Here is a 25594-nt window from a genome sequence, read left to right as displayed (position 1 = left end):
TGGGAGGGGTTGGAGGTCAGAGCTGAGGCCAGAGAAGCACAGCCTTCCTCTGAGACCAAACAGCCTGATAAGCTGCAGACACACAATTCATCACATGATGAGAATTTGAGAACATTGAGGTAGAACCCAAAGTCTGAACTGGTCGCTGGATGGATGGATGGATCTGTAACGTGGAATAAATAATAAAGCCAAGCAACTGCTGGGATCTGTAATTATGCTTCTTTTTGCTCCTAAGATGCAGCAATTTGTCAAGTGTCCAGAGTTACCTGAGAGTTTCCAGGTTGCAGTTTGGTCTCTTCAGTCCAGCAGAGAGAAGCTTCACTCCTGAATCCTGCAGGTTGTTGTTACTCAGGTCCAGTTCTCTGAGACTGGAGGACTGGGAGCTGAGAACTGAGGACAGAGCTTCACAGCTTCTCTCTGAGAGGTTACAGCCACTCAGTCTGAGGAGACAGGGAGAAAAATCTGTTATTAAACAATTCTTTAAAATTTTATTTTTTTCCAGTCAACAATGTTCCTCTTTAGTGATTTAAGAAACTGTTTTATATATAATTATGTTGCCTTTTGTTGTGAACTGGTTCAGTCTATAGATGGGCCTCCAGCCATGAAGGACTGAACTAAAGGGAACAAGGAGGCTGGCAAGAGAAATATTAAATTCCTCTATGAACTAAATTAATCCCATGTCAGTTTTAACAGAAAGAGTCCAATGAAGCCTGAGAATCAAGGCTGGGCTGAAGAACAGCATCAGGCTTAGTTTGAGGATCAGCATCAGAGCTGGTTTGAGGGAAAACACCAGCTTGAATCAAAGCAGAGCAAATCTAGAATTTCATCTTTCCATTTTTTAACTGTTGGATACAGAGATGAAAACTGAGCAGCAACTGACAAAAACTATTTTTTGAACAAGAATCAAATTGTTCAATAAAAGGATTGTATAAAAAAACTCCTTTTTATTTGAGAAAAATAATTACGACAAAACTAATGTGGGAAAAATAGAAACAAATTTGCTCCTTAAACAATCCAAAAACAAGCACTAGCCAAACATTAAAAATAGGGAAATTTAACCCAGTATTTAAATTAAAGAGTTCTGAAAACACCCTACCAACCTGACACTAAATGTTACTAAACACATAGAAAACACACTTTCAGAAGTCACCACAATTAAAATTGCATTCATAAATATCACAACAATGAACGGCCCTCCAAATATGTTTTAAACATTTTGTTGGAATAGGATGGGCCACCAATATGTTACGATCTTCATGTCATCACACAGAACTCACAAAATACAAAGTCCAGATCAGATTATATTTTTAACAAAGAGGTTTTATTAAACCCAAGTCTGGACACAAAGTGGTTCTGGCAGTCTTGGTAAAATAAAAGAGTGAGAGAACGAACAAATAAGGCAGCAGTTGGCCGTCGGATTCAGGCCGCTGTGGGGCTCATTCTGATTCTAATCTAACGTTCATAATAGTTATCTCTTCTTTAATTTCTAATTATTTATTATTCTTTCTACTGTTATACTTAAATTAAAATTAAAAAACAACTTATTGATCCCAAAAGGAAATAAAATCTTGTTGTGACTCAAATTAATTCAAATTCTTCAAAGGGTAATTTTAGATATTAATGACTGTTTAGCTTAAAATATTTCTTGTGGTCTGTATAACAGTGAATTTCAAGAAGGTTCTGACTTTATATTATATATATTCTAGATAAATTCCTCTACTTGTTTGTCTGAATATAGATGATTATTTTAACATGTTGCTCATCCTCTTCCTGTTACTGAAATATTTCCACTTATTCTAGAATCTATAATTGCTCTCAGCCATATCTCTTCAATACCAATAATATCTGTTAATGTAATTTATCTGAACAGTCTAACTTCCTGTCCATCAGCCAATCAGCTTCTTGTATTTTCTCAGTAGATCCATCAGTGGAAGCCCCGCCCAGCCCATGATGCTCCTGGTTTGTGAAGACAGAGAAACAAACTGAACTCTGATAGGAAACAGTTTCAAACTGATTTTCTCTCTCCAACCTCTTGGTTCCACATGGAGCTATATTTGGCCCCCTGCTGCTCTGACTACCATGTTATTGTGGTTCCAGTAGATGGGTTGGATTCTCAGGTTCATTCAGCACCATGTGGAAAATTAATACAGTTTAAATGAGTTTGTTTGCAAAGTTACCCAGTCAAAATTAACAGAAATAACTTGAGTTATTTAGCTTGTCATAAGAGAGAAAATGAGGTTAAAATTTTATCCATTAATTTATAAATGCCATGGTTATAAACTAAATATTTAGCTTCAAACTAAATGTTTCCCAGCAGACTGACTAAAGACATTTCTCCCTCTTCCTCCTCTATCAGACCTTCTCTGCTCCTGCAGCAGGTTCCTCCATACCTGAGAGCTTCCAGTCTCCAGTGTGGATCCTTCAGTCCAGCCGACAGCAGCTTCACTCCTGAGTCTCCTGGATGATTGTAGCTCAGGTCCAACTCTTTCAGATGGGAGGGGTTGGAGGTCAGAGCTGAGGCCAGAGAAGCACAGCCTTCCTCTGAGACCAAACAGCCTGATAAGCTGCAGACACACAATTCATCACATGATGAGAAAATGAGAACATTGATGTAGAACCCAAAGTCTGAACTGGTTATTTTCAGAAGAGGAAAAAAGTCAATAAATTAACCTGTCAATAAGATGAAATAGTAATAACACTCTAATTCTGTTACATGAATAATAAAAATCAACATTTGTCACTTATAGAACAGATCAGAACAGAAACATCCTTCATTGTTCCACAGCAGGGAGTTCAGGTTTACCAGCAACAAGTTTAAGTTAAATGGAAGAATCAGATATTCAAGAAATAATAAAGACAATAAATAATAGGAGAATGTAGAGTAAGGACACATTTACCACATAGGAATAATAATGCTGTACATTTACTAAAAACAGCATAATCAGTTTGAAATAATGTGCAGCTGAGTAGAGCAATTTATAATCATATGTAAGATGTGTATATTTGTACATTGAAACAGCAACAGACTATTTAAAAGACACTTAAAAATAATGAATGTAACAGCCAGGATGTAAATAATTAATGAGCTTTTTGGGAGCAGTTCTGGTTAGAAAGTCTAACAACTGCTGGGAGGAAGGATCTGCAATAATGTTCTCAAAGCTGGATTGCAAGAGTCTTTGTTGCTCTGATCGTTTCACTGGCCTGGTGGAGCAGATTTTTTCCTATAGATAGGTTTATAGTTGATGCATTTAAAACCAGGAGAGTGGACCAATCACACAGCTGGTGCCTCTACATGTTGCCTCGTGCTGCCACTGCTTGATCTCTGAAGCGCGGATCACCTGCACCTCTTTTCACTCAAACTGGACACAGGCTGACCTGAATGGACATGGGCGTAAATCCCAGGTGTGTTGGGGGGTCCGGATCCCCAATCTTGGAATTGTCCAACCAAAGAAATCATGAAATAAACCTTTGTATTTAAACAATATCAATATAAAAAGCCAATAGAAACAAAGAACAAAGTAAATCTGCCATTCATCTAAGAAAAAAATAAGAATTAATTTTTATTTACCCCCACCACTGTTAGAACAATGGTTCAGTCCAAGGTGTAGCAGGAGGAGCAACAGCAGCTGAACGGCACAGGCTCAGTTAGAGCCACTGAAGTGAGGAGCTTGCTGTTAGCTGTGGCTCCGCAGCACAAAGAAAAAACCCTCCAGTAAGTAAATACTTAAAGCTAAAGACATGTAACATTTTATTTACTTTCACTGCTCAATAGGAAGAAACACACTAACAAAAATCAGACCACAGTTTGTTCATTTCATTACTTCAACTGTATCGTGATAAACTGCATTATTATGCCTTAAATCAAAACTCGCTATATTGCTTTCATAGACTTGGTTCCTTGTTCTGTTGAATGTGGCCAATATTTCAATTATATTTAACTCTTTAACTCTTACTTTAATAAGAAGAGTTTGAATCTGGAGAGGCTGAGTGTTACCACTAGCCGACAGCTCAGTATGTGAGCCGAGAGCAGAGGGGTTATTGAAGCTGATAGTAATACAAAATAAAGTATGTCTTTATTTCTTATCATCTTCAATGTAGAGCCTTTAAAACCACAAAATAAAATGTGAATATTTTTCTAGAAAACTCTGGTGCTCAGCCTTAAATTTAAGTTATGATACTTCCCAAACAGTGGCGGCTGGCCAGTAGGGGGCGCTTGGGCGCCGCCCCCTTTAAATTGTTTAGATAATAAATTATTTCTGAACTGCAAAATACTTAGAAATGTATTTATTCATACTGTGTGTCCAATAGACATGTTAGAATTTATTAAAATAGTAAATACATAATTCTATTTAATTGCTCACATTGTGCACACTTCCTATCCGATGTGCAGGGCGCCGTCCTAATGAGAGTGTATGTAGGCGCATCAACTTTTGGCAAGCAGGTGATCTGAGGCTGACTTTTAATTGGTTATTTAAGGTTTTCCACAGGGCGCAGCGTCCCGGACACACCCATTCTGTTGTGTCATTACTGGTAGAGCGTCAGTACTGGCTAATTGTTTTTAAAACATTGTGTGATTGGACAATCCCCGATTCGACTCATTAGCGCAGCTGCAGTTCGTTAGGTCGATTCACGGTAACGTTTGCAAAGTGGAGTAGTTTCAAAATGAGAGAAAATTCTGTTTTGTCTTTACAAAAAAATGCTTTTACAAAGCGTTCACTTGAAGAAAAAAACAGGATAAAGGAGCTTGGACCGGATCGTCCCAATTTACAAATTCAGCAGCAGGCAAGTGATCGTGGACGATCCTACACGCGGCTTTTTCCAGCTTTTCTTATGACAAGCGGAGTTGGCAGCTGGATGTGATGTAAGCAATGCATTTTACTGCTTTCCGTGTTTGCTATTTCAAAGTTCTGGCACGGAGGCAATGTGGACAACAACTGGGGTAAGAGACTTAAAACATCTTTCAGAAAAATGCAAACGGCACGAAAACAGCCGCAGCCACCTAGACAATGCAATGAAGCTAAGTTTTTGGGGGAAACTTAGCATAGCTCAACAGCTAGATGAAGGCTACAGGATTGCTGTTAGAAGGCACAATGAAGAGGTGACAAAAAATCGGCACATCCTTTCTAGAATAATAGACTGTGTTAAGTTTTGTGGAGCCTTTGAGCTGGCCTTGCGTGGTCATGACGAAAGTAAGAGCTCTGAAAATCCCGGGATCTTTCGTGGGTTGGTTGATTTTGTTGCTTCTCTTGATGGAGTACTAAAAGAGCACCTTGAGAATGCTACTGTGTTTAAGGGAACTTCGAAAACTGTGCAGAATGAGCTACTGGACTCTATGTTTTCTGTTCTGAAGGAGCATATAATCAAAGAAGCACAGAGCAGTGATTGTCTTTCCATCCAGGCAGACGAGACTGTGGATGTTGCTACGCAGTGCCAGCTTGTGCTTGTACTACGCTATATCGATGCCAAAAACACTGTGCAGGAAAGGTTTTTTGAGTTTATCCCTCTGCAGTCGACTACAGCTGATTCCATTGCTACAGCCCTAAAAGAACGTCTTGCAGCTATTCTTCCTGAGGATCAAAAGGCTAAGCTAATCTGTCAGGCATATGATGGAGCCAGCGTGATGCGAGGTGCCACTGCAGGTGTTCAGAAGAAGATACAAGATGTGTACCCAAATGCCCACTACATCCACTGCTATGCTCATCAGCTCAATCTAATAATGCAACAGGCTACTTCTTACATAACCAAAGTTAGAATTTTTTTTCTAACCTTAGTGGATTTTCCAGCTTTTTTTCCAGATCATCCAAGCGCACAAGCGTTCTTGATAAAGTTGTGGCCCACAGACTACCAGCATCCAGCAATGTCAGATGGAACTTTCACAGCCGTGCCATCAATACTGTGTTTGAGCACAGAGAGGACCTCATCCGCTGTTTCGAAAGCATACAAGACTCTGGTGACTTTGACCCCATTACCGTCAGAGAGGCTGGAGCATTTGCCATGCTACTGGAGGATCAGGATTTTAAGTTCTTTCTGCAACTTTTCCACCATATCATGCCTCATGTGGACCTTCTCTATGCCAAACTCCAGAAGAAGGTCATAGATTCAGTCTGTATCCAGGAGAGCATCCAACAGTTCCAGCAGGACATTCAAAAGATCAGGTAATTGTTTAAATAGCTGATTTTTCTTCTTCTTTTTCATTATTATAATATTGTAAGTATTTCTCTTTGGCAGAAATTCTCTCCACTCCATGGTTGGACAAAGCAGTGTAGGTAGTAGTCAGCCAGTGAAGAAGCGTCGGACACTCAGTGTAGAAGACCATGAAAGGATTGCTGCAGAGGCGAGTTGTTGTGGAAAATCACTGTTACACTGGTTTATAGTAGTGTTATTTAATATATTAGGAAGATGTGCATTGTAGTTAGAAATACCTTTAGTTGTGTCTATGCTGTGTAGGTATGTTGATGTAATGTTTGTCAGCAAGATATTTTATTATTTAAGTTGTACTGAAGTTTATGGGTAATGGGGAATAAAACATTTGGTTACTGTATTTTGTATAATCTTGTCCCACAAAAATGCTGTAACACATTTCATAACACAGCCTTAAAAAATGGCAGCAAATGTTATTAAAATCAGTAAGTTTATAAATAAAATGTGTTCCTTCTTTCTATGACTTAATAGAAAGGACAAAATAACATTTCATATTTAGAATGAAAAATGTGATTATAAAATCATAATCTTCATGTTTGTCCTTCTCTCTTAAGGTCTGTGATATCATAGTGGGACACACCAGGGAGCGCTTTTCTTTCACAAACCACCTTGTTAGTGCCACACTCCTGCAGGGGGACAGATTTGAACAATACAACACAGCATTTCCTGAAGATGCACTGAGCAACACCTTAAAAGCCTATCCGGTGCTCAATCGAGGTAAGCTGAAGACAGAGCTTACTCTCATCTACAGCAAGGAAGAGTTCAAAGCCTGTTGTGGTGCTGTGGGCCTACTCCAGCTGTTTATGGAAAACAATCTAGAAGAAGTCTTTTCAGAAACTGTCACGCTCTTGAAGATCCTCATCACCACACCCATGACCACAGCAGAAGCTGAAAGGTGCTTTTCAACTCTGAAAAGAATCAAGACTTTTCTGAGAAACTCAATGACTCAGGACAGGCTGAATGCATTGGCCATGTTGTCAATGGAGAAAAGACTAGTCACAGAGATCACTGACTTTAACAAGAATGTAATTGAGAAATTTGCAGGGCAGAAGGAAAGGAGGGAAAAATTCATGTTCAAATAGTGCTATTTTTTAAGATTTGTTTTGTTTGTTTTTCATTTGTTTGTTTGTGTGCGCCCCCCCTCAGTTTTTTTAGCACCAGCCGCCACTGTTCCCAAATATTCAATTTCTACATATTTATAGGTTCTCTGCCATCCAGGACATGAAAAAACACTTGTTGCACATCCTATCACAGTTCCACTCTGGAATTCACCAAGTTCTTGAGAGCAACACATTTTTTCACAAATATTTGTAAAAACAGTCTACATGTGTAGAGGAGTGAAAAACACGTTATTATAACTAAAAACCAAGAAGTAAGAAAATAGGCACCCCAACATTATTTTTCATTTTGTATCTTAAATGTCTCGTTGTAATAAGTTATATACAGTAGCGTTATTTCATTTCGTCCGTGCAATTCCGCGCGCGGCCGCCAGGGGCGCTGTCGCGTTGGTGGTATAGAAAAGACTGAGCACATAAGAAGAATAAATCTTCCTGTTAGTGAAGATTTATTCACTAACAGCTGTGTTGTCAGCTCAACGTGTGTCTCATCTTTTCTGTATCACAGGTTAGTAAAAATGTATTTTTATGCATACATTTGGGAGTTGAAGAGGTTATTGAATCGGGAGTTGACTAGTGAGTCATGTTGTCCGGTTTGTGATGCGTATTGTGTGGAAGGCGGGACACAGTTCTGGAGGCTGGTTTATGCTAATGCTAGCGGACTTTGTTTCTGTGTATTGAGCTAGCTGAGAAACAGCTAAAGGACTGCTGAATTCATATTGAACTGGTTGGATTTTGTACATTTCAAAACGATTTTCAGATAAATGATGCTATTTTAATTGCTTTATCTGCAAAATGGCGTTTCCTTCTCAAAAACCAGCAAAACCACGACATTCGTAGCTAATGGCTGTTAAGTGTAAAGGTTAGTAAAGAGATGTAGCGTTAAAGGACCATTACACCTTTTTCAGTTCTGTATTTCTTTGAGTAGCAGATAAAGTGCTATTGTTATGTAAAACAATGCAGTTGTAAGATAAGATGTTTAAATATTAAAGTATATTTTATCTGTGCAGAATAGAGGTTGTGAAGGCTATTAAAATAGCTAAAAGCAAATTAATGTACTTTTATTTGGATTGTTAAAAATACAAAAAATTTGAAAATATGGAGTATGTTCATTGTACACAAGAAGAATAAATCTTCCTGTTAGATGCTGACGGAAGCTCAGCGTGTGTGTCTCATTTTTTCTGTATCACAGTGTAACCCTGTCCGTGTGAGACGACACCTCGCTGTTCCTTAGACTCTGCGTTGTGTTTTCTTTAATGGTGGTTGTCGGAAGGAAACTTGAGGCAGAAATCGGACACACACAGCGGTTGAGATCGTGGTTCAGACCGTTTATTCGGACCAACCGACAGCGCAGCGGCTTCGCCTTCAGAATTCACAGCAAATACTGCATGTCAATATAAGTCTTATTAACGCAGTTATTATTATTATTATTTTTTGTTTAACAGATACAGCATATATTAAAAAAAGAAGAAAAAGACAAAACTAACTACTTGGACATTAAAAGTAACATTTGGCTACATTGAAGAGCTGGCGGTCAGCAATGCTTACCTTCAGAATTCACAGCAAATACTGACCGTTGTACTGCCAGCGCACCGTAACAGACGCCAAGTACGGTGTTCTTCAACGGACACACTTTACCAACTTCCATAACTCAAAGAACAAATCTAACATTTTGGTGGCATCCGCTGACATATTTAAGCCACTGCCCTACAACAGCATGACACGTTGAGGGAAGATCATCTTCTACTTTACCCTCAGCCATCCAAGGTTGCAGGGTAACACATGCCTAGGTGCTTACTCTGTAGTTCATGAAGATGGCGGCGCCCAAAATGGCTGCGGCTGCATGGGCTCTCAACAACTTGCGAGTATTTGAGCAAAATACGCCGCCTAAAACGCTACAAACTTTGCATCCACTCAGTAAGTTAGCATATGATTGCCAGCGTCTGCTGGAATTACGATCATCAAGTGATTTTGGACTCATAAATACGACTACTCTGTCGTGTTAACGTGACCTCGGAGTGCTATGGAAGCAAGATCCAGCGGCCCGCAGCGCAGCGGACTCGCCTAGCAGCACTAGCCGGAGGAGGAGAAAGCGAAGGCGGTTTAGACCGGCAGCGGAAGCGCGGCTGTCAAAGTGGACTAACAGCTAAGCTAAATGCTAACCCCCACAGATCGCCGCTTCCGTCCATCTTCCTCTCCAACGTCCGCTCTCTGGACAACAAAATAGACCATCTGCAACTAGAACTGTCTTCAAAGAGAGAGTTGAGGAACTGCTGCGCTCTCATTCTGATGGAGACATGACTCAACTCGACCATACCGGACAACGCTGTTAGCCTGGAGGGGCTCGCTACATTCCGCGCAGACAGGAGCAGCGCTCTCAGCGGTAAAACCCGAGGAGGGGGGCTGTGTATTTACATCAACAACAACTGGTGTAAAAATGCCATGACTGTCGCCAGTTACTGCTCCCCGGACATCGAGCTTCTGACTGTTAACTGCAGACCATTCTACCTGCCCAGGGAGTTTACTGTTGTTAGCATCACTGCTGTGTATGTGCCCCCCAGTGCTAACACTAAAGAGGCTATGAGTGTTCTCTACCGGACCATCAGTGAGCTGCAATCCTCACACACAGAGGGCGTTTTCATCATTGCTGGGGATTTTAACCAGGCCAACATGAAGACTGTTCTCCCTCACTTCAACTAGTATGTGGATTTTCCAACCAGGGGAGGAAATACTCTAGACTTGGCCTACACCAACATCACAGAAGCATTTTTTTTTTTCGTCAAGATGGCGCCGGCGCAGCTGGCTGCCTGCAGACGCAGCTCCCGTCGTGTGTGTTTGTCTGTGTATATTTGCTGTAACCGAGTAATGATCCGTGCTTGAAGAACCCATGGATCATCATTTGGGCTTTCCACAATGGCTGGATGTGGTTCTGTCGATGTTCTCCACGTTCTTCTGCTACTTTTTATACTCTTGGTTGCGGAAAACCTCGCCAAGCGGAGTAGTAGCATTGTTTGCTCGCGTGAGCGGCTGATTGCGCTGTGTGGGCCTCTGCTGCGGCCCGGAGACGGGCCTGTGGTCCCGGAGGAGTTACGGAGGAGACGACGGGGCTGCGAGTGTGGAGTTAAACGGAGGTAGAAGAGGAGAAGGCGCAGAAGGAGTACAGGGAGTGCAGTATCTTCTGCTTCACGGAAACCTGGCTGCACTCGCTTATTCCGGAATACAGCGTGGAGGTTCCTGGATTTTCCTTGGTGCGGGGGACAGGGACTATTCCAAGAGTCGGAAGAAGAGGGGCGGCGGGATTGCACTTATGTGAGTGAGTGAGAGGTGGTGTAATCCCGGTCATGTTAACGTGAAGGAACAGATTTGTAGCCCAGACATTGAACCTCTGGCTGTGGGAATGCGGCCATATTATTTACCGAGAGAGTTTACGTCCGCCATTTTGATCGCTGTTTACATTCCCCCATCAGCTGATGCAGCGGTGGCCTGTGACGTCATCAGCTCTGCCACAGCCAAACTACTGACTCAACACCCGGACCTTATTATTATGTCTTTTCTCTTGTCTTGTCTTTATGCTGTAACTGAGAAGTAATTTCCCTGCTGGGCTGAATAAAGTACTTCTATTCTATTCTATTCTATATTCAGAGCAGCCCCCCGGCCCCACCTTGGCTCTTCAGACCACCTATCTGTTATGCTAATTCCTGCATACAAGCCCCTGCTGATCAGAACAAAACCTACAGTGAGGCAGGTGAGAGTGTGGACTGAGGGGGCCATGGAGGCACTTCAGGACTGTTTTGAGTGCTCTGACTGGGAGATGTTCAAGGCAGCAGCCACTTACAACGACCAGATCAACATCGATGAGTACGCCATGACTGTGTCAGCCTACATCAACAAGTGCACAGAGGACGTCAGCATCACTAAGAACATTATCACCCGGGCCAACCAAAAACCCTGGATGACTAAGGAGGTACGTGAAATGCTAAAAGCACGGAACTCAGCCTTCAAGTCTGGTGACAAGGAGGCACTGAGGACAGCGAGAGCCAACTTGAACCGTGCTATCAGGTTAGCAAAGCGAACCCACAGTCAGAAAATACAGGAGTTCTTCCACAACACCAGCAACACCAGGAGTATGTGGCAAGGCATAAAGGCGATCACAGATTACAATCCATCCTCCCCCCCCAGTGGGTGAAGTTGATGCTGACTTTCTAAATGGACTCAATAACTTCTTTGGGAGGTTTCAGGCACTGAACAGTTCTCCGGCAAAGAAAACTGTTCCCCACCAGGAAGAGGTGGCACTCTGCCTGGACACAGCCGATGTGTTGAAGACTCTGAAAAGAGTCAACCCACGGAAGGCCCCAGGCCCCGACAACATACCTGGGCAGGTGTTCAGGGAATGCGCAGGTCAGCTGGCTGGTGTCCTAACAGACATTTTTAACACCTCACTGGACCAAGCCACAGTGCCAGCCTGTCTCAAGACTGCCTCCATCATTCCGGTGCCAAAGAAACCTCAAGTCACCTCTTTCAACGATTACCGGCCTCTGGCACTGACTCCCATCATGATGAAGTGCTTTGAAAGGCTGGTAAAAGAACACATCGTCTCCAGACTCCCCCCCACATTCGACCCGTTCCAGTTTGCCTACCGCCAAAACCGCTCCACTGAGGACGCCATCTCCTCCGCCCTACACCTGAGCCTGGCTCACCTGGAGGAGAAGAACACTCATGTGCGGATGTTGTTCCTGGACTTCAGCTCAGCGTTCAACCCAATCATCCCACAGCATCTGGCAGAAAAACTGGGACACCTGGGCTTCAGCACTCCCCTGCGCAACTGGCTGCTAGACTTCCTCACCGACAGACCTCAGTCAGTCCGGATCGGACAACACACCTCTGATGTCATCACCCTCAGCACAGGCTCCCCTCAGGGCTGCGTCCTGAGCCCTCTGCTGTTCACTCAGATGACACACGACTGCGTCCCCAGGTTTGCCACCAACCACATCGTGAAGTTCGCGGACGACACAACGGTGGTGGGCCTCATCAGAGACGACAACGACCTGGACTACAGAGAGGAGGTGGAGCAGCCGGTGGACTGGTGCAGAGACAACAGCCTGATCCTGAACGTTGACAAGACGAAGGAGATGATCGTCGACTTCAGGAAGAACCGGCCCAGCCACGCTCCACTGCTCATCAACAGCTCGGCTGTGGAGGTGGTCAGCAGCACCAAATTCCTGGGGGTGCACATCACAAACAACCTCACCTGGACTGTGAACACCACGTCCCTGGTCAAGAGGGCACAGAAACGCTTGTATTTCCTGCGGAGGATGAGAAGAGCACACCTGCCCCCGCCCATCCTCAAGACGTTCTACAGAAGCACCATAGAGAGCATTCTGACCAGCTGCCTCTCTGTGTGGTGTGGAGGCTGCAGCGCCTCCGACTGGAAGAACGTGAGGAGAGTGGTGCGGACAGCAGAGAGGATCATCGGGGCTCCCCTTCCCTCCATTCAGGACATTTCATCCCAGCGCTGCGTGTCCCGAGGCCGAAACATCATCAGTGACCCCTCACACCCCCACCATAGACTGTTCTCCCTGCTGCCCTCTGGAAAGAGGTTCTGCAGCATCCAGTGCAGGTCCACCAGGTTCCGAAACAGCTTTTTCCCACTTGCTATCAGACTGCTGAACTCTTAACTGGACTGCACTCAAAAACTGGTCTCCACTTCATACCTTGCACATATACATAGCTAAGTAACTTCCATTTTACTGTCAGTCCTGCACTTTATATTTTATATTCATATTTTATACTGTATTTTATTTTATTCTGGAGTAACCTCACAACATTGGAACCTCAAAACACTGTCCTGAGCCGTATGCAACGAAATTTCGTTCTGTATTCACCCTGTGCATGCAAAATGACAATAAAGTCAGTCTAAGTCTAAGTCTACTTTCATACACCTGTGGCCATGGAAGTTATTGGAACACCTGTTTCCGATCATGTGGATGGGTGGTCAAATACTTTTGGCAATATCTTCTAGCAGCTAGTGGATAGAAATCACTAGGATTGAGAACATTTTACCTGAGAGTTTCCAGGTTGCAGTTTGGACTCTTCAGTCCAGCAGAGAGAAGCTTCACTCCTGAATCCTGCAGGTTGTTGTTACTCAGGTCCAGTTCACTGAGACTGGAGGACTGGGAGCTGAGAACTGAGGACAGAGCTTCACAGCTTCTCTCTGAGAGGTAACAGTCACTCAGTCTGAGGAGACAGGGAGAAAAATATGTTATTAAACAATTCCTCAAACTTTATGTTCTTTCAAATCAACAATGTTTTTATTGGACAACGAAGGATCTATCTTATTTTACACATACTTATATGTTTGGTGTGAACAGATTCAATTTATAGTTGGGCCTCCATCCTTAAAGGACAGAACTACAGGCAACAAGAATTTTGGAAAGATAATTATAAAATTACACAATAAACAAAATTAATCCAATTTCAATTTTAACATAAACATGATATTTTTTTTTTTGCTTTAATATTCAACATTCTGTTCAGCTGCTGAAGTAAGTCTGTTTCTCTTTTGCACGTCCGCCCACAGTGGGACACTTTGAAGAAACAATGCACCAATATATAAACTGAAACATGAATATATGCTTATCTCATCATTAGCAGATTTCTATCTATCAAAATAAAAAACTGTAACAATCTGTGACCTTACAGAGCTTTGTTGGAGGCTTTAACCACTGGTAGCAGCCTCAGAAGAACCTCCTCTGAAGCAGAGTATTTCTTCAGGTCAAACACATCCAGATCTTTTCCTGATGACACTAAGATGAAACCCAGAGCTGACCACTGAGCAGGAGACAGTTTATCTGTGGAGAGACTTCCTGAACTCAGAGACTGTTGGATTTCCTCCACTAGAGAACGATCATTCAGTTCATTCAGACAGTGGAACAGATTGATGCTTTTCTCTGCAGACACATTCTCACTGATCTTCTTCTTGATGTACTGAACTGTTTCGTGATTGGTCTCTGAGCTACTTCCTGTCCCTGTCAGCAGACCTTGTATGAGTCTCTGATTGGTCTGTAGTGAAAGTCCCAGCAGGAAGCGCAGGAACAAATCCAGGTGTCCATTTGGACTCTGTAAGGCCTGGTCAACAGCTCTCTGATGGAGAGATTTTTGTTTAGAGTCTCTTAATGATAAAAGGTTCTCAGATGTTTGTGTTTCTTTCATCAGGTTGACTCCAGAGTTGATGAATTTCAGATGAACATGAAGAGCAGCCAGAAACTCCTGAGCACTCAGATGGATGAAGCAGAACACCTTGTCCTGGTACAGCCCTCTCTCCTCTTTAAAGATCTGTGTGAACACTCCTGAGTACACTGAGGCTGCTCTGATATCGATGTCACACTTTGTCAGGTCTGATTCATAGAAGATCAGGTTTCCTTTCTGCAGCTGATCAAAAGCCAGTTTTCCCAGAGACTCAATCATCTTCCTGCTCTCTGGACTCCAGTGTGGATCTGTTTCAGTTCCTCCATCATACTTGACCTTCTTCACTTTGGTCTGAACCACCAGGAAGTGGATGTACATCTCAGTCAGGGTGCTGGGCAGCTCTCCTCCCTCTCTGGTCTCCAACACATCCTCCAGAACTGTAGCTGTGATCCAGCAGAAAACTGGGATGTGGCACATGATGTGGAGGCTTCGTGATGTCTTTATGTGGGAGATGATTCTGGTGGCCTGCTCCTCATCTCTGAATCTCTTCCTGAAGTACTCCTCTTTCTGTGGGTCATTGAACCCTCTGACCTCTGTCACCATGCCAACACACTGAGGAGGGATCTGACTGGCTGCTGCAGGTCGTGTGGTTATCCAGAGGAGAGCAGAGGGAAGCAGTTTCCCCCTGATGAGGTTTGTCAGCAGAACGTCCACTGAGGTGGACTCTGTAGCATCAGTCAGGATCTCCTTGTTGTGGAAGTCCAGAGGAAGTCGACTCTCATCCAGACCATCAAAGATGAACAGAACCTGGAAGTGTTCAAAGCTGCAGATTTCTTTGGTTTCACTAAAGAAATGATGAACAAGTTCCACCAAGCTGAACTTTTTCTCTTTCAGCACATTCAGCTCTCTGAACGTGAATGGAAATATGAACTGGATGTTCTGGTGGGCTTTGTCTTCAGCCCAGTCCAGAGTGAACTTCTGTGTTAAGACTGTTTTCCCAATGCCAGCTACTCCTTTTGTCATCATTGTTCTGATTGGTTGATCTTTTTCAAGTGGGACTTTAAAGATGTCTTCTTGTCTGACTGTTGTTTCTAATCTGTCTGGTTTCCTGGATGCTGTTTCAATCTGTCTGACCTCATGTTCATCATTAACCTCTCCAGTCCCTCCCTCTGTGATGTAGAGCTCTGTGTAGATCTGGTTCAGAAGGGTTGGACTTCCTGCTTTAGAAATCCCCTCAAACACAGACTGGAACTTCTTCTTCAGAACAGATTTAAGTTGATGTTGACAAGCTGCACCAAAATGACCTAAATTAACACAATAACGAAAATCAGATATGAAAGAAAATTCTCTTTTGAATTTGGTTACATCACTTCAGTAAATGTGTGATTTATCTATCATTTGAAATCTCTGAAGAAATCTTCTTACTGATCTGCAGACGGTCCGCCATCTTTTCCTGCTTCATCCTCCTCAAGAAGTTCACTGTGATCTTCATCACTGCCTCTCTGCTGCTCCTCCTCTGCTCTTCATCATCACCTTCCAACACCTCATCATCTCTCTGACTCTCTGAACGTTCTGGGTAATCTGGACTCAGAACTTTCTGGATCTTCTTCAGTTCTTTCTTGACATAAGTGACAATGTTTTCCTCCAGCATCTGGAACAGAATAATAAATAAAGGAAACATCAAAGTGAAATCATGGAGCCAAACACCAGATGGATGTTGGACAGACTGACAGTCCTCTGGTCTACAAAGTGCAGCATGAAGATGACTTTGAATAGAACTCATGGAAAAGTAGTTGTTCATATACAGACCATAAATATGGAGTCCAGCTGTGTTTGATACTGCTGGACAGACGGACCACTGGGAACCTCTGAGCTCTGCTGGTCCACTCTGTGGAGGAACCAGAAACAATTAGGAAGTCAGGAAATATTCATCCAACAGTATTCACAGAGGAAATCACCAAGAGTTGGACATTAAATTTCCTTAAAGCAGAAACAGAGCATCACATAAAAATAATACAAAGTAGTTAGAAAGATGAAGATGAACTACAATAATGAAGACCAGTAACACCAGAATCACCTAGTAGACATTTTAAGAGTTGGTACTGAAGTTGGTTTTCTAACAGTCCACACTGTCAGCAGATCTGATGCTGGTGGAGAGAATGTCTGAGAGGTTGGGGACAGTGGAAGTGAAGGCTCTGTCCACACAGGTCTACAGAACAGTGTGGGAAATCCATCATGTTTCTATGAATAGATCTGAGGTGATGTGGACATGGAGGAGGTCATGGAAATGTCTTCCACAGTCTGACATGGAGCCAGGAAGCAGAAGAACATCATCATCAACACCCCAGAGATGAAGACAAGATGGTGTTTTCATTAGAACAGAGCAGCTGATTTTTCCAGATAATAAATCAAACCTCTCTGTAAATATAACTGGGAACATCTGGGTTCTTACTGGTTCTATTTCTACAGTTACAACAATTAGTAACAGCTCACCTCTGATGATGGCGATTCAGGAGATTTAAAGTCAATCTTTCTATGGCACACAGGTCATTTTGGTGGAATAGTCAAGGTAAATTAATACTGTTTTGTGTTTTTTGTGTGTGTTATTTACTAGTTGTGTCGCAGTTTGACATGGTTGCGAAGGGGGATCAATATCACTTCAATATTGCTAGGTGACGACGGTGGTGGAACGGATGTTTTGTGTGCTCTTTTTCTAACGGCTGTGTAGCGACACCACTAACTGAGTTACTTTGTAACAATTATTAAATTAAAATGTTGGGGACTCAATCACAATATATTGTTGATTGTTTGCCACCGTTACATTATGATCCATTGAATCATTGCTTTTGAAGGAAACACAGCTGGATTCTGGTTCTTCTTCTTGTGTGAAACTGATGGAACCTAGTAAAAACAACTCATAAAAAACTTTCTGTGGAGTTCTGTTTTAAAGATTAATTTTATTGTGACCGTTTGTAAAATAAAGAGCTGTGAGACACAACAGAACCAAATAGATCATCAGCTTGATGTTTTAATTGATTCCCATCAGAACCGGTCCAATCCCCTAACATGTTCCTGATCATTGATGCTACTGAATAATGTCCAACCTTGTTTAAAGAGCAGAAAGATCTGATTCTGAGACAAACATGTTGGTTTAAAATGACTAAGAGAAGTTTGGTGATCTTAGTGTTGAGCTCTGACATGGAGCAGAACCAGGAATCATTTCCACTACGATCATTAAAAGAGGATCTGATGGAGCTTAATTCAGAACCAGATGTTCAGTTAGAGACACAGAAGCCCACTGCTGAATAAAATCTGCATGATAATTTATTTAGTTTAACCATAGAAATGGTAGATAATGCATCATATTGGATGGTGTTTGAAACACAGAGATGTAACTATAATCATGAAATTAATTCATAGAAATTTTTTGTGTTAATTTTAATATTGTACAAAATAAATGAATACATTTACATTTTGAAAAAATTAAGTTGATGCAAAACAGAAAAAAATGCAATAAATGTTTGGTATTCAAAAGTCATGTCAACATAGTAGTTTATGGAATTGTGTCCTGGTTTAAAAATGAGTTTCATCCATCCATCCATTTTCTGTGCACCCTTGTCCCTAATGGGGTCGGGAGGGTTGCTGGTGCCTATCTCCAGCTACGTTCCAGGCGGGAGGCGGGGTACACCCTGGACAGGTCGCCAGTCTGTCGCAGGGCAACACAAAGACATACAGGACAAACAACCATTCACACACAAACACACACCTAGGGAGAATTTAGATAGACCAATTAACCTAACAGTCATGTTTTTGGACTGTGGGAGGAAGCCGGAGTACCCGGAGAGAACCCACGCATGCACAGGGAGAACATGCAAACTCCATGCAGAAAGACCCCGGCCGGGAATCGAACCCAGGACCTTCTTGCTGCAAGGCAACAGTGCTACCAACTGCGCCACTGTGCAGCCCCTAAAAGAATAAACTAAAAATGAGTTTATTCTGGTTAATTTTTTCCAGGATTCATCAGCAGTAATTGCTTATGTATGGTGTCAATAACTGGCCAGTAGGGAGCAGCATCACTACCTGATTGATGGTTAAATTGATCTCAGTGAAACATCAGATTGAATTTTAAGACTTCTGTAAACTAGATGGACGTGTAGAACCTCTGGGTAAAGATTGTTGATCTAAATGGACCTGATTAATACTCAAGTTATTTAATTAATTTTAATCCATTTGGACTTTAATGTCTCCATGGTATCATGCTACCATGGAGACATCAATATCATTGATGTAATGCATATGAACAAAAAATAACCTGAAATTCTGTCTAACATTCCCATGACAACAGAACCCAACAGAACTTGCTATTGTCACCTGGCCACAATGACAAGGATAAACTGAACAGTTACAGCAGTTAGAAACATCTCACCTCTCTGATGGTGGAGATCCAGGAGATTTAAAGTCAATGAAATCATCCTTTGACATGTCACTCTTAAAGGACACACAGCTGGGTTCTGGTTCTGGTTCTGGTTTGAGTCTCTGATGGATCCTGACAGAAACATGATGATTAAAACTTATTCAGCAAAGAGGAGCAGCAGCAGCTTCATCACCACGTCTGTTCTGGCCTGATATAGTGAACGCTGTGTGAAAAGGGCTGTGGACAGTTAGAGATGGTGACCTCACCTCTGACCTTTGCTCTGGGGCTCATCTTCCCCACACAGAGTGGTTTTAGAGGGAGGGACTCCCTCCTCTCTGTCCTCACACTGATCCATGCTGCTGAATTCACATCAGCTCACACACACTTTCTACCTTCACCTGCAGAGGAAACACACATCATTCATCTGCACATCAACTCTGATCATCCTTTACATCATTAGAGCTGGAAAAAGATCAGCTGCTCCTCCTCTGATTGGCTCTTCTTCTCTGCTTCATATCAGTGTCAGGTGAATGCAGTCAGACAGCAGAGAGGCAGAGGAAGCTGCCATCAGCTGCTGCACTTCTACTATCAGTCCACTAGATGGAGACATGGAGCAACATTTACATTCACTGATTCAACCTGAACAAGTCTTATAGTTCATAATTATTTATTTCTACAAGTGGATTATTCGCTCCATCAAAGATTAACTATTTAATAATCTGACTGAATCAAACCCATTTTAATAACATTTTATTTTTGAAAGGAAGCAACAGGAAACTGTTTCTGACGTTAATGGTGGAGACTAGAGTTCGGTACCAGGAAATAAAAACATGAATCAGTTCGGAGAAGAAAACAGTGAAACATCAGCTGTTCATCATGTTGTTTGATTCCAGTTCATCACTAATCTAATAATCCTGTAGATTAGCCTTTAAAGCAGCGATTTTAAGGTTTGAGTCAAAACCAGAAGTGAAACTTTTCTCCAAACGTCAGAGATTAGAAACAATCAGGAAAAAGTTAAAGTGATGAAAAAGTTCAAGAAATAAACAAATCAAACTTACAGTTTGTTCAAACGATCCAAAGAGTTAAAGAAGAAAATTTAAACAACAGACTGAGACACAACTAACGGACTGGGGCAGCATATGGCCTAAATTCAAACCGAAAGTAAATGTGACGGATGTTGCGTGTTTTAGTTTCTTCCTTCAGAGCAGCAGAACCAGGAAGTAGAAGCTCTGAGGTGAAATCAGAGGCAGGTTGATAAAATCTTCATGAGGAAGTTCTGATAAAAATGAGGGTGTACTTACTTTAGATCATGACTGTAGTGATGATGGATAATAACAAAAAAATTAAGAACAGTATTTTAGTTTATTTATCATGTCATAAAGAAAAAATGTGAAAATGCATTTTTCAGACTAATATTTTCACCATGTTATTAATACTAAAGTAACTAAATATACAAACTAAATATTTAGCATCAAAATAAATATTTATTTACCAAAGTAAACATTTAATTTTCAAATCCAATGTTTATTTTCTAAACTACATATTTAATGATCTATTTTCATGTCTAGTTGTTCAGTTAGACGCTCCATCATGTTGTCATGTTCCAGTTTTTCTCCACTCAGCAACAGTTGGTGAACAGGATTTAATCCAGTTTAGTGTAATTGTCTTTCTTGCTACTAGTAGCAGAAGGTGCAACAATATGTAACATTGATTTTTAGTGAGTAAATCCTTGGTGTTCATGTCCAGCAGAAATAGAAGAGGCTCCATGAGGAGATCTGTCCTTAGAATGTCCTCAATCTCCTGTTTCATTTCCTCCCAGAAGGTCTTTATTTGTGGTCAGAACTGGATCCTAAACTTTTCTTACTTTACATAAATGATTTATGCAATGAATCTAATTTGTTAACATTTACTTTATTTACTGATACATTATTTTGATCTGGTCAGTTTGGAGCAGCAACAGTTTAATGGAAGGAGAATTACAATTATTAATGATGTGACAAAAATAGATTAACACTAAATTATGAGAAAACAATTTGTAATATTTAGTAGCAAGAAAATAAAGAAATAAAAATACCACTCGACAAAAAATTTCATTGTGATGCTTTTATTGATAAGGTAAAATCTAGAATATAAAAATCTTGCAATATTTTCCACAATCAGTTTTTCTGAACAAGAAATCATTTTACATGTTTTAATGTTGCCTAATTCTTCCATAAATTAATTATTGTGTGTAGATCTGGAAACTCAAATTAAACCAACACAAACCTAAAGAAGAAAATTATTTGAATTATAACTGAGTCTGATTATTTTCATTTAACTAATGAAATATTTCTTATTTTGCATACTTTAAAATTTATTAGAGATCAGCACAATATTGATTATTTACAAATTCTACAATAAACTCCTCCCATTGTGTATATAAAAGTGGTTAGAAATTAAAGACAAAAAATAATTTTAAAAATGCTATATGATTAATTTTGTAATTAATAGGACGCCCATTTTTTATATTCCTATAAGAATAAATAATATTTTTTTGTGGAGGGCCTCCTGTCAGTAAGGGGGTCTTGGAATTGTCCTAACTTTTCCCCTAAACAATCCTTGATCATAACATATAGCAAAAACACTAAACAAAAAATCAGCTTATGATTATAATATGATTGATTAAATCTCCTTGTTTCTGTATTTGCATCTGGTTCTCCAGTCGGGACTCATCAGACCCACAAACAAAATGTTTGTTCTCGTTCCTTTGGAGCTTCCATGTGAAAAGAAACCAAACCACCAGAAAACATTTCAAGATAACAGAGTAAAAGGACTATAAGGGTGAACACAGCCTAAGTAAACTGTGACTCTACTAAAGGTGAATTCACACCAGCGCCGTTCAGTCTGTTTTAATCCAACTCCAGTCCATTTGCCAGGAAAGTCTGGTTCTTTTGGGGACGTGTGAATGTTTAACCGAATTCTGATTCGGACCAAAAAGTGGACTCTGGTCCGTCTAAAAACCTCAGTCTGGGTTCAGTTGAAGTGAACTCTGGTGCGGTTCGAATGCATATGTGAATGCCAACCAGACCAGAGACCGCTACAAAAGCAGGAAGTGAACCACAGCGCAGGGCATTCTGGGTAAAAACATCCAAAACAAACATGCTAGCCTAGCGCTAGCGGGAGAAATAGCTAGTGGGATTTTACCAATGACAAAAGAGAAATCCTACAACCTTCAAAATCTGATGCCATTCCATTTTTGTTTATATTTTATAAAGAAGGAATTTGTGCTCAGTGTCTTCAGAGGTTTCCGTGTTGTTTCCTTCAGTGTTTCTTGGTGCAGCGCCCCCACAGGTGAGGAGGGGAACAGGTTTTTCAGAAGGTTTGGTTGGTGTGACAAAATGCTGCAGTGTGAAAGAGAACTGCAGCAGCTGAAAATGTAACACAGAACCAAGTCTACTGGACTATCAGCCTAACTGTAGTCAGGCTGATAGTCCCTTTAAAGGGAACTTTAAAGGGAAACCACAACTGAATTACATTTTTCATACAAGCGGTTGCTTACTTGATCTCACAAAACACAGCAGAGGACTGTGATGCCAAGCCATGATGGGCCCTGAATGCAGCACAGAGCGGCTGAGTGAAAGTGGTCTGGACTCTGTGAAGCAGTGACATGGCTCCAGAGACGCTGTAGAAGGACAGGAGTCCTGCTCTGTGATCCAGGTACACTCCTATTCTTTTGGACTGTGGACCTAAAATCAGAGTTACGCTGTTATTATGTCTGAATTCATGCAGAGACTCTGAACACAGCAACACCCACGACTTGTCAGTTTTCCCAAACTCGCTATCGTCTCCCGTTCTGCTGATAGTTTTGTAAGCGACTCCAATAAAAGCCCCCAACCCGCTCCACTCCACCTCCCAGTAATGGCGTCCAGTCAGAGTCTCTCTGCTCAGGACCTGAGACCTGTTGTGAAACCGCTCACTGTGGGCCTGGTACATCTGTTTTATACTTCTATAAGTCGCTTTTCTATTCCTCTCAGATAAAACCAGCTGCATGTTCACAGTGTTTGGATCCAGAGTGATTGGTTGGGAGAACTTTATGAACTCTGCTCTGGCTGTCAGCTCCTCCAGTGGCAGTAAAACATCCGGATTAGCCACTGCCCTGGAAACTCTGGGCCAGTCTTGACTGAGAAAGCTCTGCACTTTATTTCCCACCTCTGAAATTGTCTCTGTAACATCCTGGAAGTAGCACCGCGTACGCTGCTTTGGGAGAGACGTCGCCGTGCGTTCTCCTGGTCCAGTAAGCGACGGGAACATGTGCAGAAACTCGATGTGGTCCTCTGTTTGAGAGAGTCGCTCCAGTTCAGCATCTTTTCCTTTCAGCTCGGTGACCTCCTTGTCCAGCTTTTCCAGGAGCTTTTTGACACGATTCTCCTCCGTCTTCTGCTGATTCTCTATTTGCTGCTTGATTAAAGACTTTCTACTTTCAATCAGACGAATCAGTTCGTTGAAGATTTTCTCCGAGTCTGTCAGAGCTTTATCAGCAGATCGGCCAATCGCTACCAACTCCTCCTGGAGAAGCTTAACATCTTTTTCACAATCCTTCAGTTGCTGCTTCATTTTTTGCTGACTTGGCGTGAGTTGTTTCTGTCTTTCTGTCCTTTCTGCTGCAGCAGAAATGGTCGAATGGTCTTTGTGATCATCAAGGGAGCACAGATAGCAGATACACTGCTGGTCGGTGCGACAGAAAATGGCTTTCAGCTCTCCGTGTTTGGGGCAGATGTTTTCCTGGAGCTTCTTTGACGGGTTGATGAGTTTGTGCTTCTTCAAGGCGGGAAAGTCCCAGTGAGGCTTCAGGTGCTGCTCGCAGTAAGAGACCAAACACTGCAGACAGGACCGGAAGGCTTTCAGCTTCCTGTCGGTGCAGAAATCACAGGCCACATCTTCAGGTCCAGCATAGCAATGATCCGCTGGAGTCGCTTGGAGTCCTACTTTCTTCATGTCATCCACTAAATCAGCCAACACGGTGTTCCTCACCAGGACAGGCCTCGGCATAAAGGTCTGTCTGCACTGAGGACAGCTGTAGGTTTTCCTCTCCTCTCTGTCTCAGTGGTTCTTAATGCACTCCATGCAGTAGCTGTGACCACAGGGGATCGTCACCGGGTTCTTCAGAGGATCCAAACAGATCGAACAGGAGAGTTTCTCCCTGTTAAGCGTAAATCCTGACAGAGCCATTTCACCTCCCTCACAGTGTCAGACTGAATGTTGTTCAATCAGACAGAGAGAAGAAGAGCTGCATTCTTTTAATTCCTCCTGCTTCCTGGCAGAGGAGTGGTTCGAATGAAGAAGTGAGTCTTTACTACTTGCATATTTGTAACATGACAAAATGACAGTAACATCAATGTATTATCTTCTTTATTTAAACATTTGCAGTGAAAAATATCAGAATCTGAACAATAGCTGTGTTTCCATTGACTATATAATTGCAAAATTTGACATTTCAAAAATAAATTTGTTCAAAGGAAACATAATTTGATAAAGATAAGATAAGATAAATCTTTATTGTCATTGTCACAAGGACAACGAAATTCAAAGGGTGCCATCAGTCGGTGCACATGCCCAAAAACAAAAAATAACTGTCTCACAATTCACACACAACGCAAGAATCAACAAACAACTGGCAAAATAAATAAGAACAGCCACATTCTCACATACATCATTTGTGATGATTAATGGTTGTTTTTGATTGTATTTAGTTTTGTTATTGCTATCGGGTAGAAACTGTCTCTGAGACGGTTGGTTCTGGTTCTGGTTGCTCTGTATCTTCTGCCTGAAGGCAGCAGTGTGAACAGAGAAGGTCCGGGGTGAGAAGTGTCCTTTGTGATGTGTTGTGCTTTTCTTAGACAGCGGTCGCTGTGCAGGTCCTCCAGTGAGGGGAGAGGGCAGCCAATGATTTTTTGGGCTGTATTCACAACCCTTTGGGGAGCTTTCCTTTGAGCTGTAGTGCTGCTGTTATACCAGACGCAGATACAGTAGGTCAGTATGCTCTCTATGGAGCACTTGTAGAAGGACACCAGCAGCTTCTCCTTGATGCTGTTCCTCCTGAGAACCCTCAGGAAGTTCAGTCTTTGCTGGGCCTTTTTTATCAGCTCCAAGGTGTTCATGTTCCATGTGAGGCCCTGCTCAATGTGGACCCCCAGGAAACGGAAATCAGCTACCCTCTCCACACATTTTCCCCCAATGGTTAGTGGTGTAATGTCCGTTTTATTCCTCCTGTAATCTATTATGAGTTCTTTTGTCTTTGAGTTGTTGAGGAGCAGATTGTTCTCCCTGCACCACTGCAACAGCCGCTCCACCTCTCCCCTGTAGGCGGACTCGTCGCCTCCTGAGATGAGCCCCACCACTGTGGTGTCATCAGCAAACTTGATGATGGTGTTGCTGTGGTGGGCAGAGGTGCAGTCGTATGTGTACAGACAATAGAGCAGGGGGCTCAGCACACAGCCCTGTGGAGAGCCAGTACTAAGGCTGAGGGCAGTGGATGTATGTTTTCCCACCCTAACTCTCTGCTGTCGGTTGGTAAAAACGTTTTGGCCCTTGGATGAGGTGGATTTGATTGGCTATTGGTATCAATAGCCAATTTTATTTTGTAAAACTGCAATGGAAACACTTTTTTTCGCATCACATGAGAAAAACAACCAGATGAAGA

The 25594-nt window shown here is 42.0% G+C and overlaps 1 protein-coding gene and 1 pseudogene across 1 annotated transcript; both read right to left on the bottom strand.

Annotated features, from left to right (window-relative positions):
• Positions 1-247: 247 nt before the first annotated feature.
• Positions 248-20100, bottom strand: LOC114149627 (NLR family CARD domain-containing protein 3-like). Its single transcript, XM_028025648.1, has 9 exons — positions 19974-20100; positions 19182-19313; positions 18928-19047; positions 16311-16389; positions 15927-16152; positions 14014-15805; positions 13377-13550; positions 2391-2564; positions 248-440 (listed from the first exon to the last, which is right to left on the bottom strand). Exons 2-9 carry the CDS (start codon positions 19268-19270, stop codon positions 263-265), a joined length of 2832 nt encoding a protein of 943 aa, XP_027881449.1. The 5' UTR covers positions 19271-19313; positions 19974-20100; the 3' UTR covers positions 248-262.
• Positions 20101-20418: 318 nt separating this feature from the next.
• Positions 20419-24336, bottom strand: LOC114149634 (tripartite motif-containing protein 16-like; annotated as a pseudogene).
• Positions 24337-25594: the final 1258 nt, after the last annotated feature.

The sequence above is a fragment of the Xiphophorus couchianus genome, chromosome 8, assembly GCF_001444195.1.
Source record: "Xiphophorus couchianus chromosome 8, X_couchianus-1.0, whole genome shotgun sequence".
NCBI lineage: Eukaryota > Metazoa > Chordata > Actinopteri > Cyprinodontiformes > Poeciliidae > Xiphophorus > Xiphophorus couchianus.
The sequence above is the reverse complement of the archived record's forward strand: the minus strand, read 5'-3'. Positions and strand labels throughout refer to the sequence as shown.

Coding starts and splice junctions, on each gene's coding strand:
- LOC114149627 (XM_028025648.1), bottom strand. CDS start 19,270: ATGGATCAGTGTGAGGACAGAGAGGAGGGAGTCCCTCCCTCTAAAACC. Junction 16,390..18,927: donor GGATCTCCACCATCAGAGAG/GTGAGATGTTTC, acceptor GTTCCTCCACAG/AGTGGACCAGCAGAGCTCAG. Junction 2,565..13,376: donor TGCAACCTGGAAACTCTCAG/GTAAAATGTTCT, acceptor GTGTGTCTGCAG/CTTATCAGGCTGTTTGGTCT.